Source organism: Pseudonaja textilis, chromosome 8, assembly GCF_049901715.1.
Source record: "Pseudonaja textilis isolate UNSWEBS1 chromosome 8, rPseTex1.2, whole genome shotgun sequence".
Lineage (NCBI taxonomy): Eukaryota > Metazoa > Chordata > Lepidosauria > Squamata > Elapidae > Pseudonaja > Pseudonaja textilis.
In genome coordinates, this window is record NC_141997.1 from 16,358,237 (window position 1) to 16,372,827 (window position 14,591).

Consider the following 14,591-nt stretch of genomic DNA (forward strand, 5'->3'; position numbering starts at 1 on the left):
CAAAGGTTGTTGTTATGGGCAGTAGTGGGATTCAAATATTTTTGGCACTAGTTCAGTGGGCATGGCTTGGTGGGCGTGCTTTGCGCACGTGCGTGCACTTTGCATGCACATGCGTGCCAAATGCATACTTTGCGCAGGCGCAGAGGCGTTCTAACTCGCCTCCTGCAAGCCTGCACAATCCCAGTCGCTTCAGCAACTGCTGAGCAGCACTATTCTGTGTTGCGCAAAGCAGCTGTGCTTCAAATTCAGAGGATAAAGGTGAGTAGGGGAGCTCAGGTGGGCAGGTGGGCCCAACAGCAGAGCAGCAGAGAGAACTGGTTCAGTCTCTGCTGCTCATCGCTTCTGCCAGTTCGGGAGAACTGGGCTGAACCGGTAGAATACCACCACTGGTTATGGGGCAAACCTGAAAATGAAAGCTGAAAGAAAGATAAGTCTAACAAGTAAAATGTATACATTAAAACACATTCTTATTGCTTACATAATTATTTAATTACTTTTCCCCAATGTTTCTAAATGCTTTTTAAAAATGTTATATTTTATCACCTTATACTTTTTCAGCCTTCCAAATTTCCTGAACACCAGCTCCCATCAACCTAACTATCATGGCCAAGTTGGAAGGGTTATAGAACACTGTACCTTATGGAATACAGGTTGGTCATTTCTAATACAGCAGAAAGGTAGAATGTTAAAAAGATAAGAAATTTGCATGAAAAAGTCAGTGCTTCTCTACCTTGGTTGAAAGAAATGGTATTAATGTATTTCTTTGTGTTTGAACTTTATGCAAGTTCAGATAGCATAAAGAAGCTGGTAATTAAATCAGTTTGTTTTGCTGTGCAAAACGAGACAGATTTCCCCCAAGCTCCTCCTCCTCCTCCTCCTCCTCCTCCGGCTCTCCCTCAACTAATCCATATAGATTCTTGAGATGGAAAATACAAACTAGAGTATTAAATCCTTTAAAAATCCATGTTATTCCCCTATATCAAGACTCAAATATATTGATTATCAGAGGGATCTATGTGCATGACGCAAATTCAGATAATAATTTCATTTTGTGCCTTCTTGATTTATTTACATAATATCAATGATGAAAGAGTTAAGGGTGTGTGTTCGTATGGGAGCGGGAGAGTGGATGGTCATTTCCTGAGCTATTCTGAAACAAAATCAACTTACTTCCTATTATACGTTTTTTGAATGTGGCACACACTGCAACAGGTAATTATTATACATTTGTCTTGTTTTGTTTAAATATATATACATTTAAGAAGAATGTGTGATAATTCAGGATTATTATTCAATAAAAATTGTGCTATAGTTAATTATATTGTACCTACTGATAAAAGGCCATCATCGATAAATTAAACAGCTATAAAATATTCTTAAAATGGATGATACACAAATTTGCAATCAGCAATGAGTTGAAAAGCAATTACTATGTAATCAAAACTATTATTAGAACTACCTAAGCAGCTGATGTTCTAACATAATGTATAAGCTGACTATTATAAATCATGTTGCATTTTAGTTAAAGCCAAAAGAAATACATTAGTTACATTTCTGCATCTGAGACAGGCATTTGATAAAACAAAGCAATGTTTATGTTGCTCTTCTAGGGAAGACAAAAGTTAGGGAGAAATTCATAAACTACATAAATGCTGCAATAACTTTATTGGGGGGGGGATCTTTTTTTGTTCTAGCGGCTTTGGAAACAGAAACTGCAGAATTATATATTATAATAGCATTTCTTTTTTACATGCATAAATAAACTTTGTTTCATGTAGAAGGTAGTTGATTGAAAGCGGCTTTTACAGGCTTGCCCAGATTGTTTTCTGAAATGTAAAATATTGTATAATTGCTGTTACATCAAAATGTTTGGGTATTTAAAATGTGTTTGCTTTTTACTCCTGTCTTCAAATACCTATTGGCTCTTAGTTGTACTTATTTGTGCTTAGCTACCCAGTTTATTTGCCTTTAATGTGATTATTATCATTGATTCTGTATCATGTTCAGTATATTGGTTAGATATTGGACTGGGAAGCTCATGGAGTGATTGTGTCCTATTCATTTAATGGCTTAACATACTTTATAGCTAGAATCTGAGGAGAAAAGAGGGAGGAAGGTATTGTTTTAGTGATCATTATAATAGATTAAAGCCTTATAAATTAAAGACAAGCACTCATAGTGTATCATGTATAGAAATGTACATATGGGGTGATATTTATATATTTGGTTGACAACTGAAATGAATGTAAGGAGAGCATGTATATTTTTATATAATAATTTTTAGAATGCAGAACTTGCCTATAATACTAGCTTCTTCTTTTGAGACACTAAGTCACTAGGGATCTATAACTTACCAGCACCTCTGATGAAATCAGCAATGCACCAGAAATGGTTGCATATCAGTGTTACAGTGTTACATATTCAGTGGACAAGTACATTATGCCCTCTCAGAACAGTTTGAACAGTTTACAAAATAAAATCTGAGCAAAAACTTAAAAACCAACAAAGTCATAAAACTATAACTATAAACATAAATACCTATAAAATCCATAAACTATAAATTATATCAGAAACTGATATGAAATCCACTTTGTCTTCAGCTCTGAGTATGAGGGTTTTGTTTCTTCCTTCCTCCCCTTTCATGAGGGAAGGAGGATATTTCTTTATGTGTGGGGAGGGGATGGAGGGAGGGCGAGGGCGAGGGGGAGGAGAGAGAGAGAGAGAGAGAGAGAGAGAGAGAGATTGACAGGAGGCAATATATGAAGTGATGATTATGAAAAAATAAGTTACTGTTCCAAGGGCTCCTTACTATAGGTATATCAGCCAAAACTGAAAGAAAGTCAACTAGCTGTGGTCTCCATCTGCCTACTAAGCAGTAGCCGTGAATCTAGAAAGATCCCAAGTCATATACCTGCTCTTTTAGGGGAATACCACTTTTCAAGAATCATCACCAAAAATGAAAAAGAAAAATTCCTTCTGCACAGAAAGCAACTCCATCTTGCTAGGGTTCAGTTTGAGACTGTTTTATCCCATTAAAAATCCAAATAATCTGACTTCACTGCATCTCCAGCTTGGTCCAGAGTAGAGATATGTAATTGGTACTGATGGCACATCACTGAATTGATGGACAATCTCTGCTAGTGGCTTCGTTTAGATGTAAAACAAGAGACGTGATAGAAGAGAACTTGGCAGAAGTTGGTAGAACTCCAGAAGTCAGGAGCCACAAGGCTGATTTCTCCTTACCCACCAACAATTGGTACCAGTCACTCAAGTTGAAGCTAAACAATTGAAGTACAGCGTCACCAAGCTCCAATTCTTTTAGTTATTTGAGGAATTACCCTGAGCAACGAAATTAAAAATCACTCAGAGATCTAAAAGTACGAAGGGGTGTATTCCTTCTGCCTATGTCCTAACAGAAGTCATCTGCCAAAGAGATCAATGCTGTTTCTGTGCCATGAATCTGATAAAAATGAGTCTAGACACTCTGCTTCCTCAACGGGACTCTATAGTTGACAATATACCATTATCATTCTCTTATAATTCCAGTCTGGGCATTATAATTTTCATTTCAATTTATTGTACACAATGATTTCAGACAGGGGATTCCCATTCCATTACTATGCAGACACTACAGCAATGCAGATGATAATGATGGCAACAACAGTGATGATAAAGATTTTCTCTTTGAAGAAGTCATTACACTGTTGCTCTGATATGCTGTTTAGTTAAAATAATGTATGGAGATTCTCAATCATCAAGGTGAAAGGTGCTTTTTCAAAAGTTAACTGGACTTTGTTTTTCCTTGAAGACTTTTCATTTATCATCCAAGAAGCTTCTTCAGTTCTGATTAAAGGGTGAGCATGGACTTCAAGGAACGAAATCCTTCCATCCCCCACCATTCAGTCAGAACTGAAGAAGCTTTTTGAGTGAGAAGCAAAATGTCTTCAAGGAAAAATAAAGTCCAGTTGCCTTTTGAAAAAGCAACTTTGTGTCATTAAAATAAGAGACCACTGAAATATTTCTTCAGAAGTCATACATTTTTAAATGACATTTGGTTGGGTAATCCTCAGGTAGGAGTCATTAGCCACTCTTGGCTATAAATAACAGGAATTCTAATCCAATACTCCTGAAAGACCCTTGGATAGAAAAGTTTTCCATAAGGTATTATTTTTTAAAGTTCACTTTTTTTCATATCCATCTACCAGTATTACAGGATAAACTGCTGCTTCAGGGTCCTTAAAATCTCTAAAGGTTTTGTTCAAATGTCATTTTTAACATGACAACAGAAAATTATTAATTATAGTGAAGGCAATTGTGTTAATTACATTGACTTAATGGAATAATAAAATCAAATTTAAGTGCAAATTAGTGACTATTACTGTCGGCTTGTTGTCAACTTCCTCTTTGACCAAAATTTGGGAATGCAATGCACAATTAGAGAGCCCTTATTCCTGAAGCAATTGTGCAGTCTGATATATTACCTGGAATTGGTTAAAAGATTCAGAGGTTACCTTAAAGTTTCAGCAATGTACCCTCCGAGTCCCACAACCCTTTCACGCAAATCATTTTCACCACTTCCTCATTTCTGTTAACTGTTTACAGCACAAGTCTTTGAATGCACACAGCTGCCACATGAAAGTTACAATAAAATCATGCCACCCAGCAGTTACTTTCACATGGTAAACTGTTTGCGTGCAGTGATGCAATGTGCAGATTAGCCAAGCTAGAAACCACTAGATCTTTTTTTTTTAAATGGCTTAAAGTGTGAAGGGGGAGGGGAGGCAGACTATTCTTCACTGGGTTGGCAGAAGAGATAAAAAGGTTATTATTGAGATTTGCTGATAACAATATTGCCAGAGAGACAGTTGCAAATTTCAGTGAACACTTTTTGTTTTGCAATATTTATTCTGGTTGGTTAATCACAAGAGCTGTCCTAGAATGAAGTCTTTTATCTACTTTGAAGCTAGCACCACATCACACATAAATAAACATTTTACTAACACTCTGGTGGGATATTTTTTAAAAAAAGAAAAAAAATGCGTCAAGAAGATTTTGAGTAGAGGCATAATTTGGGTAGATGAGAAAAAAAAAGTAGTAAAAAGTCCTTTAACAAATTTCTACTTCTATTGACACTTTTTAGAATGAGATGGGTAGTATATCAGTGGTTCTCAACCTGTGGTCTGTGGACCCTTAGAGTCCACAATGTCATCACAAGAGGGTCTGCAAAGGCTTGAAGAAATGTTACGATTTAAATCGCGAGTTAAATCTTGGTGGTCTGTGGCCATGGTCCATAGCCACAAAAAGTATTTAAAGGGGGTCTTTGGTAAAGAAAAGGTTGACAACCACTGTTTTAATGACAACTCTCACAATCCCTAATAAATGGCCATGCTATCTTAACCTTATTGGGGATTATTCTAATGTCCCTCAGTTTCCGTGCTATAATCAACTCAGCAATTACATAATTGTTGTTTCAAGATTTGCAGTGTGGTAATGTGCCCTACCACAAGTTTGGATTTTTTTTTTTACACGTGTCCATACTTCCAAAAATAAATATAAAATACTCCTTTTTCTAAAATACAGGACTTTCCTTTTTCAGAAGACAGCTTATAGAGAAAAATGTGATGTGGTTATCTCTCCATCCTCTGACTTTACTACTACAAAGTAAATTGGCTGCATGTAAAGAAACAAATAAAATCCAGATAGGTAAGTGTACATGCAATGTCAAGAAAAATATTTTAAAAATAGATTGATGCATAAGCATAGCTTTAAAAAGATCTGATTTTCATCATTTATTGTTGTATAAGCCCAACTTTTGTAGCTGACCTTGGCAGTTATCATCTCAGAAAAAACAAAAATGAAACAAAAAACAAAAAACAAAAATCTTTGTAAGATCTTGAAATATGATAAGACTGCAGTTAAAGATGGTATAACAAGAATTAGGATTTTATTCTAAAGATTAAAATATGGCTCCTATTTGCTTACAAAGTGATCCTACAACTTGTTTCATACATGTGTATATTACATATATGTGTATGCCTCTGTACCTGATAAATAGAAGAATGCCATTTCTCATACACAAAAGGAAATGTAACAGAAAGGAATGCAAAAACGATAGAGGGATTGGTTTATTATTGTACCTGGGAAGGTGTTATCTAACCTTCTGATTAAAAGAGTAGACATGGTGACAGAAACATTTGGGAAGTGTAGTTTGGTTTTTAGCTAGGAAAGATATGCAAAGCAGATTTTTGCTTCTCAAGCATATTATTGAAAATATATGAATGTGAGAATTGAATAATAATTTGGCTGATTTAAAGAGCATGTATAGAAAGGGAGCAGACTTGACTTATTAAAACATTTGAGAGTATCCTCAAGGCACAGACTTGCTTTATCTATGAAATACAATCCTAAAGCACATGGGTGATCCTGATGAACAAACATCAGCTCCACCTCCTTGGGTCCAGCTTCTGCCTGGTTTGCCCCCTTCAGACCCTAGTAGCTGTCCAGAAACTGAAACAGAACTTTAATTGCCATCCCCACAGTACACAACATCCTTTCTCATACATACATTACCAGATGGGGCCAATAATACTATTTCCAAGTTTTAATCTACCCAACTTTTCTCGTTTCACCTTTTTTTCCCCCTTTTTACAGAAAGTCTGTATTTATCTACTGTTGGAGTAGATTAATAAGGTATTCTGATTGGTAGTCTAAGGATCTCTCCACGTTTTATTCCTAATAAAAGAAATTGCTTTTATTCATTCCTGTCTGATTTGACTTAGCAGATGCTTTCTTTATATGGTACCTGATTAGAACTACACCTTGTCTAAGTGTATACCCAGTTGGATTTCTCACAGTTGAGCTTGTTTTCTAAATCACTTCTGCAGTTGTGATGGTGCCAGGAGATGCGTCTTAAACTTCTCCAGTTACAGAAGTTTCTGGACTTCTAAACTTCACAGAAGGGCAACATCTGGTTTATTCTGTTCTGAACTTTCTCTGATGCCTGCTGTATAGGCATATTTTAATGTATCAAATTCTAAATAAATGGATGAATATGCTTCTTTGACTGAAAATAACTGATCTGTATCTACAACATTGCTTCTGTATCTTTCACCAAAATACTCCTGAACTAAAATAATCAAATATTGGGTTGAAGCAAAGATAGAACTATTAGAACTTTGGTTGGCCTTGAAACATGTGGCCCAAAATCTGTCAGAATGAATCAATTACAGATAGTGAATAATACTCCATGTGGCATAAGTACTACTACAACTGGCAACCTACTTTATAACTTCTCTGGCTTACAACTGCATATTCTTTTTTTTTCTGAGTTCTGCATAATCCTGAAATAGAATAGTATAATCTACTGTATATTCTGTATGCTCTATGCATGCATGATGTATATACAGTATGTTGATAGTTGTAAAATGCATGGTAAGTTCTTCTTTGACATGCCATGACTTGTCTTTCTATGGCAGTCAACCATTTGTGTTTTGCTTTCAATCTTGTGATAAAAAGGGAAGTTGTCACACTTCTTAGACATTAGCAGATATATATAAATTTTCTTTTGAAATGTTAATCAGATAGTATGCACATGTTATGATTTATAAAAAAGGAAGTTCTATACATGCTTAGTAAAAGTATTCTCTTTATCTTGTGATACATATGATATTTTAGGAATATTTTCCATTGCAATACTAAAACATCGCACTGTATACATGTGTATTAACTAGTACAACTTCTTGCAGTTCATCTGATGATTGCTGGATAAATGGGACTAACCCCCATATTTGTATCAGCAAAATTTTTGACCACATTATGATTATGATTGTTATTATTATTGTTGTTGTTGTTGTTGACTTTTCCATTTTCACTGGTTTCTATCATCCTCCAGCATAATTCAAGGTGCTGGATTTGCAGTAGATCAGGTGAAGGTGCCAGTGGTACATCTAGAATTGTGAATGCATGTCTAGGGTGCAGGTTCACAAGACAACTACTATGGTGAACTTGTTCAGATACAAAACAGCCATGTGCCAGAATTCAAGCTCGTCTCAACCATCCTATTAGAACTTTTGTGGAGCAAACGGCATTCCTGTAAATAAATATAATGCAAAAAACTATTGCCTTGTGACATATCTATTTCCTATTTTTTATTTTATTTTAGTCCAATAAAATAGGAGGCTGGTATCTGAGAGCACCAACAAAGTATTTAGGGCCACACTGATGTCCATGGACAATGATACCTAATGGAATGCCACCCAATAAATGCACATAATCTGAAGCTATCTTCAGGAAGTCTTCTTAAAATATCCATTTAATCTGAACCCCAAAGAGATACCAGAAGAATGAAAGGCTTTTTTAAAAGGAACTTCATGTGTTTGCCATGATTATCCTTATCTTACTTCTGGGGCCAGAGTTACCTCATTTATATAGTATTTTAATTTTAAAAAGTTTCATTTAAATTTCCTCCTTCCCTCTCTCCCTTCTTTCCATAGTTTGCACCTTTATAATCTATATTAATGTTTTATTATATTTTGTTGAATGCTATTGATCTGTTGCAGTTCTACTATGCTTGACAAATTTAATTTTGAGGTACTTAACAGATATACTGAATAAATTTAGTAGCAAAAGCAGTAAACGGACTAGTTACTTTAGTAAATATCTTTAAAAGGGGATATGTGATGGTCTTTAGAGAAAGTGGTACCACAGAAGAGACTATACCTACGTTTTCTTTCGCATTTTCACTGACCTCTTTTCTGTGATTTTCTACTTTATAGGGTACAAATTAAAGCTGTGAGATACACCTTTCAAATTTTCAAGAAGAAAGAAATTAAAGACAGAAAATGGTTAAAAACACATCGCTGGATGATGCAACAATTGACATGCTTAAGAATCCTTACATTATGATCACCTTACCAATTGTGTATTCACTAATTGTTATTATCAGTATCCCTGGAAATATTTTCTCCCTCTGGATTCTCTTCTTTCATATCAAACCCAAAACAACATCAATTCTTCTCATGATTAATCTTAGCCTCACAGATCTTGCACTGGCCTCCTGTCTTCCCCTTCAAATTATATACCACATGAAGAAAAACCACTGGTTTTACAGCAAACAGCTGTGCAGCTATGTCACAATAATGTTTTATGCAAACATGTACTCCTCCATACTGACTATGACTTTCATCAGCTTTGAGCGCTATTTGGGGGTGGTATACCCACTGACCTCTCAGAAATGGAGAAAAAAGAGATATGCAATTGCTACCTGCATTGTAATGTGGTTTTTTGTATTATTGTCCTTGTATCCCTTTGCCAAAGCTGACCTTACTTATGAAGTAAAAGATCTGAACATTACAACCTGTTTTGATATTCTTCAATGGGATATGCTTCCAGGAATTTATGCATGGGGAGCTTTCCTCCTGCTGCCCTTTTTTTTCTTTTTCTTGCTTCCATTTACAATTACAGTTGTTTGCTACACTGCCATTATTTGGAAGCTTATTCAAGTTTCTAACAAATATGGCAATGGGCAGAAGACACGGTCAGTCTACTTGGCTATAATAGTGCTTTTGGTTTTCATCATTTGTTTTGCACCCAACAACTTTATCCTATTGGTGCACATCGTCAGCCGTCTCAAAAAATATGAGGGTTACTATCACATTTACAAACTCACCTTGTGCCTTAGTTGTCTCAACAACTGCATAGATCCATTCATTTACTACTTTGCATCCAAAGAGTTTTATCAGAAGTCCATGCAGGTAGTAGGACGGAAAGTGCTACTGAGTGACAGTTCAGATACTAGAAGGGAAAGTGTATTGTCTAGCAAGACATCAGCAAGAACTCTATCAAGTGGACATAAGGATGGATTGGATGTGCTTACAAAATGTTTGCAAAGGCATGAAAGTGTTTTTTAACACTAATGCTCAAAGATGAAGAGATTATTCATTGTATTTCATGAAACAAGAAAAGAACAACTGTACAAGCAAGATTGGGAAACTCTATTCAATACCAAGAAAAATTCTTGTCTTCAACTATGGGAACTATTATACCTATTGTAATATGTAGCAACAAGTAAAATCTAAAGGAACATTACCATGCCACAAATACATAGCAGCATTCAGCAATGGCTCTGAGTTAGGTTTAAATTGTATGCTTAGAATGGACACCCGGAAATCAATGTTAATTGACTTCATTGTGCCTAACTCTACACATTACTAAACCTGAATCTACTTTCTTTGGGAAAACCCAATATATATTATAATCTTTAAATTATACCAGAAGAAAACATAAATATTTTGGCAAAGTTACAACCTTTGAACTGAACTTCATTATCTGCCCAGTATGTCTCTGGAGTTTCCTGGATATTTTATGATTAATTCATATTCAGTTGAGAATTGTTGTTCACAATTGATCTGTTTGTTTGTTTTTATACAAAATAGCTAGCCAATTGTCATTTCCTTAAACTTATCAGCTTCATTATGTCATATATCATTATCAGTTGATCAGTCCATTTCTTTTGATTATGTAAATGTAATTTCGTTTTGTAAAGTTTCCACCGCCATTCTTTTTCTCCAGTATGCCAACTGCAGTCCTCATAATTGAATATATTTCACGGATTTATCTAAAGAGTCATTTTTATTTACACTCTATTGAAGAGAAGGATTAGGGGGACAAGATAGTTGTTTTCTAGTACCTGAGGGACTGTCACAGAAGACAGGAGATTGATTTATTCTCCAAAGCACCAAGCACTGCCTTATTATCCAAGGCAGGGCAAGAAGTAATGGGTGGAAATTTGTTAAAGACAGATCCAACCCAGAAATAAGGAGAAATTTTCTGACAATAAAAACAATTAATCAATGGAATTGCTTGCCTCATGGAGTTGTGGGAGCTCCATCATTGGAGGTTTTCAAAAATAGACTGGACAACCATTTGACTTGGATGGTATAGAGCAGTGATGGTGAACCTTTTAGGCACCAAGTACCCAAAATGTACATGTGAATGGCCAAACTGCAAGGTGCATTCGAGACCCAAGGACCAGCTGTCCAGAGGGAGGCAGGGCATCCCAACACTGGTAGCTCTGCAAGAAATGAGATCTTTTTCTTTCATGAGCTACTGTTTCATCATTTGCAGGGAAACCTCTGTTTCCTGCAAATGATGGAGAGAAATGCCACGGGGAAACACAGTGGAGCTCAGCTGGGGTGACGGCACACATGCCCACGGAGAGGGCTCTGTGTGCCACCTCTGGCATGTGTGCCAGAGGCTCACCACCACTGGTATAGAGTCTCCTGCTTTGAACAGGGAATTGGACTAGAACAGTGGTTGCCAACCAGTGGGCCATGGCCCACCAGTGGGCCTTGGAAAATTTTTGGTGGGCCACAGAAGAAATGGCCCCCAAAAGCAATTAATCTGGGCTGCGCAGTTCTTGCGCCTCCTGGCTCTCCAAGGGACCCCAGAGTCAGGGTCCTGAGATGCATGCGCCAACCAGCTCCTACACCCGGCGGTGGTGGCAACAGCAATCCCTTCCCCTAGCGCCCACTGTCAGCTCTTCCCCATTAGTTCTCTAGCTTTGAATTGCTCCTGGCTCTCTCTCTCTTTCCTCCCCCCCCCCCCACATACAGGCAGGAAAGGAAAGGGAGACGGAGCCGTGCACAGCTCTCCCCTTTTCCAGCCCTTGCTGCCTCTCCCAACATCAAAGCCTCAGAAACGCAGGCAAAGCTGCTGCAGCGGTAGCATCCTAAGTTGCCTTAGCATGCTTGGTTAGTTAAGAATCGCCCTACCCAGAGAAGGAAGTGGTGCTGGAGCAGGAAGAGGCAGTAGTGGAGAAGCAAGCAACTCAGGGCGCTACCACTGTGGCAGCTTTGCCTGCATTTCTGAGGCTTTCATGTGCTGGGGGAGGGGACTGTTGTTGCCGCTGACGCCATGTGTGGGAGTGTGCACCTCAGGGACCTGAGCTGGGAGGTGCGAGAACTGCAAGTGGGAGCATTTGATAATTTCAAAGAACAACTGGAACACGGTAGATTGGCATTTTGTAGGTCTCAGTGAAAGAGTGAGCTTTGTTTCATCTCCTTTCCTCCCCTGATAATGTGAGAGATGCTTTCTCTCTCCCCCCCGCCCCCAAATAACCACTAGCTGTGGCTGGGTTTGGCAGCGAAGTGCTAAAGCGAGCGAAGTACCCCCAGGGACACCTTTCCTTGCCTGTCTCCAGGTGACCCTGGAAGAGTCCCCCACCAGCTTTTCCTCGGCTGCAGATCTGAGCCCCTCAATCCTCCACCTGGGATCTGAAAGGAACTCCCACTTTCTCCCCCTCCCCTCCCCTATTTAATCACCAAGAGCGGCAGTCCTTCTGCAGGCAGATGCCTGCTGAGTAGCCCCTGGAGGGGCAGCCAAGGGGTGCTGCTCCCCAAGGAGAACAAAGCCCCCTTTCTCCCTCTGCTTCTCCCAGCAGCAGTTGCCCCAAGGCCCCTCAGCTCAGACACACACACACACACACACACACACACACACACCGCCCACTCTTCTGTCTCTTTGGAAGGTGCCAGGTGGGGGTAGGCTTCCAGTCCGCAAAATTTTATTTTGTTACCATTAAGCATTTACATTTTTGTTATAATTAAATAAGTGTGTGTGTGTGTGTGTGTGTGTGTGTGTATCATGTATGTATGTGAGTGTGTATATGTATATATATATATACATATATATGTATATTAACATAAAAAATATATTAAATATATTAGCTTTTTTTTAAAAATCGTGTTAGTGGTCCTCGGGATTTAAAAGTATGAGTTTGGTGGTCCCTGAGATCCAAAAGGTTGGCAATCCCTGGACTAGAAGACCCCTTCCAGCCCTAAGATTCTGTGTTTTATGTCTTGCTGTATTGAACATTTGTCTATTCCATATTTCTTTGTATAACATTCGTTGTCTGTACTGCTTTTGTATTTTGCAACCATGTGCCAACATTGATAGTATAACACCAGGAGCAGGATTTAAATTTTTTAACAACCAGTTCTATGGGTGTAGCTTAGTTGCTAGGTGTGGCTTGGTGGTCATGTTATAGTCTGGGTGTGGCCAACTCAACATCACTCACATTGAGGCACAAATCTCCTTGCCTGGCCTCTCATGACTGTGGGGATTCTGCAACAGTCGTAAGTGTGAAAAATGGTCATAAGTCACTTTTTTAGTGCCATTGTAACTTTGAATGTTCACTCCACATTAGCAAAGTACCAGCAAAGGAGGGGAAAAAACTCCAGAGAAGTTCCGGAGACAGGGAGTCTAGTCCTGCCAACAATGTAATAAGGGTTAATGGAGAGGCAGTTTCTCTAAGCAACACCAGAATGTCTCCTTCCTGCCTTCCTTACAGGATTAGGTCAGTAATTTATTCTAACAACCGGTTCTCTGAACTGCTTAGAATGTTAACAACCAGTTCTAGTGAATAGGTGCGAACTGGTAGGATCTCACCCTTGGTATACACTGTTTAAACAATTTTCCCGTAAAAAGGATGAATGTATTGCTTTTGAATTCAGATTTGAAATGACTGTCTATAGAAATATTAAGTTTATTGTGTACATTTTATGTTCTGTTAAGGAAAAAATAAATATAGTGTTTCATTCGGTTTTAAAAACTTGGATGGTAAGGTTTCAACTATAAATACATCAAGGAATTACTAAACTTGGGCCATTATATATTCCATTAATCAAATTACTTCTTTTCTTTTATCAGACTCCGTTAGGTTGAAAAAGAAAATTCATCCAGTTCTCAGTAGTAATCTTTAGCATTGTAGGATACAACAAGAAAAGAATATGAGCTATGTTTCAGGAGCTTTTACCTCACATATTAAATTTGGGGCTATGTGTCTATTGGGATTTATTTATTGGGATAACTAAAATGGTGTCACTTTCAATGGCATTATCATATTCTTGGAAATTTGAGTGACAGGTAAAAGAAACAGGAAAAAAAATGAGGATTCTGTGATCTCATAATACCCAATTGTATGGGACTGCAGTTCCATAACTACATAATAGGAAAGTGCACTAATCAGTTTATACAATTTATTTTCAAGTAAATATATGAAAATTTAACTGTTGCATTATTTTTTAAAATTAAATCAGTAAAATAAGAGCTTATTTTTTTTCCTAGGAATTAATTTTATACTTCTTTAAGTATAGAAGCTGCTTACAAGATACGTTAAACCTGAATGTGATAATTTTTGGTTTTGTAACTGTATGGTGTTGGAATTTTCTCTTTGTTTCCTGATTTCCTTCTGATATGCTGCATACAGTATTCCATCTAGTAAAAAGTGACATCTATTATGGTCTACTATATATAACAAAACACATTTCTAGGATGTATACAGAATTTTAAATCCTACAAACATTTGAAAGCTTCAGGAAAAATAAGTGTAATAGGTCAAAACGTCTTGAAGGGAAGAAGTTTGTTAAATTGTTCCATAGCAAACTGTATTTACATACCAAAGAATGGAACTTGTATCATTGTTTTTTTAAATAAACATTTCTTTAAAAATATTGGAATACTTGTGGTCTTAGATTAAGGAGATTGAATTATTAATCTCCTCCAAATAAGTTTATTAAGAATTATTACAAAAA

At 37.3% G+C, this 14,591-nt stretch overlaps 2 protein-coding genes across 4 annotated transcripts in view; one reads left to right on the plus strand and one right to left on the minus strand.

The window, feature by feature from the left end:
* The window catches only part of AKAP17A (A-kinase anchoring protein 17A), a 90,232-nt gene that overhangs the window by 60,357 nt on the left and 15,284 nt on the right, over positions 1-14,591 (minus strand). The gene's annotated exons all lie outside the window — the stretch shown is intronic.
* On the plus strand, positions 1,077-10,620 carry LOC113440868 (P2Y purinoceptor 8-like). 3 transcript variants are annotated; one of them, XM_026707519.2, is made up of 3 exons: positions 1,077-1,212; positions 5,581-5,703; positions 8,775-10,620. In XM_026707519.2, the coding sequence occupies exon 3, from the start codon at positions 8,841-8,843 to the stop codon at positions 9,906-9,908; it is 1,068 nt and encodes a 355-aa protein (XP_026563304.2). In that variant the 5' UTR covers positions 1,077-1,212; positions 5,581-5,703; positions 8,775-8,840; the 3' UTR covers positions 9,909-10,620. The 3 variants fall into 3 exon arrangements, with proteins under 3 accessions (XP_026563304.2, XP_087794529.1, XP_087794528.1); XM_087938402.1 differs by having other exon boundaries at positions 1,180-1,212; positions 5,597-5,703; XM_087938403.1 differs by lacking the exon at positions 5,581-5,703 and having other exon boundaries at positions 1,104-1,212.

Coding starts and splice junctions, on each gene's coding strand:
- LOC113440868 (XM_026707519.2), top strand. CDS start 8,841: ATGGTTAAAAACACATCGCTGGATGATGCAACAATTGACATGCTTAAG.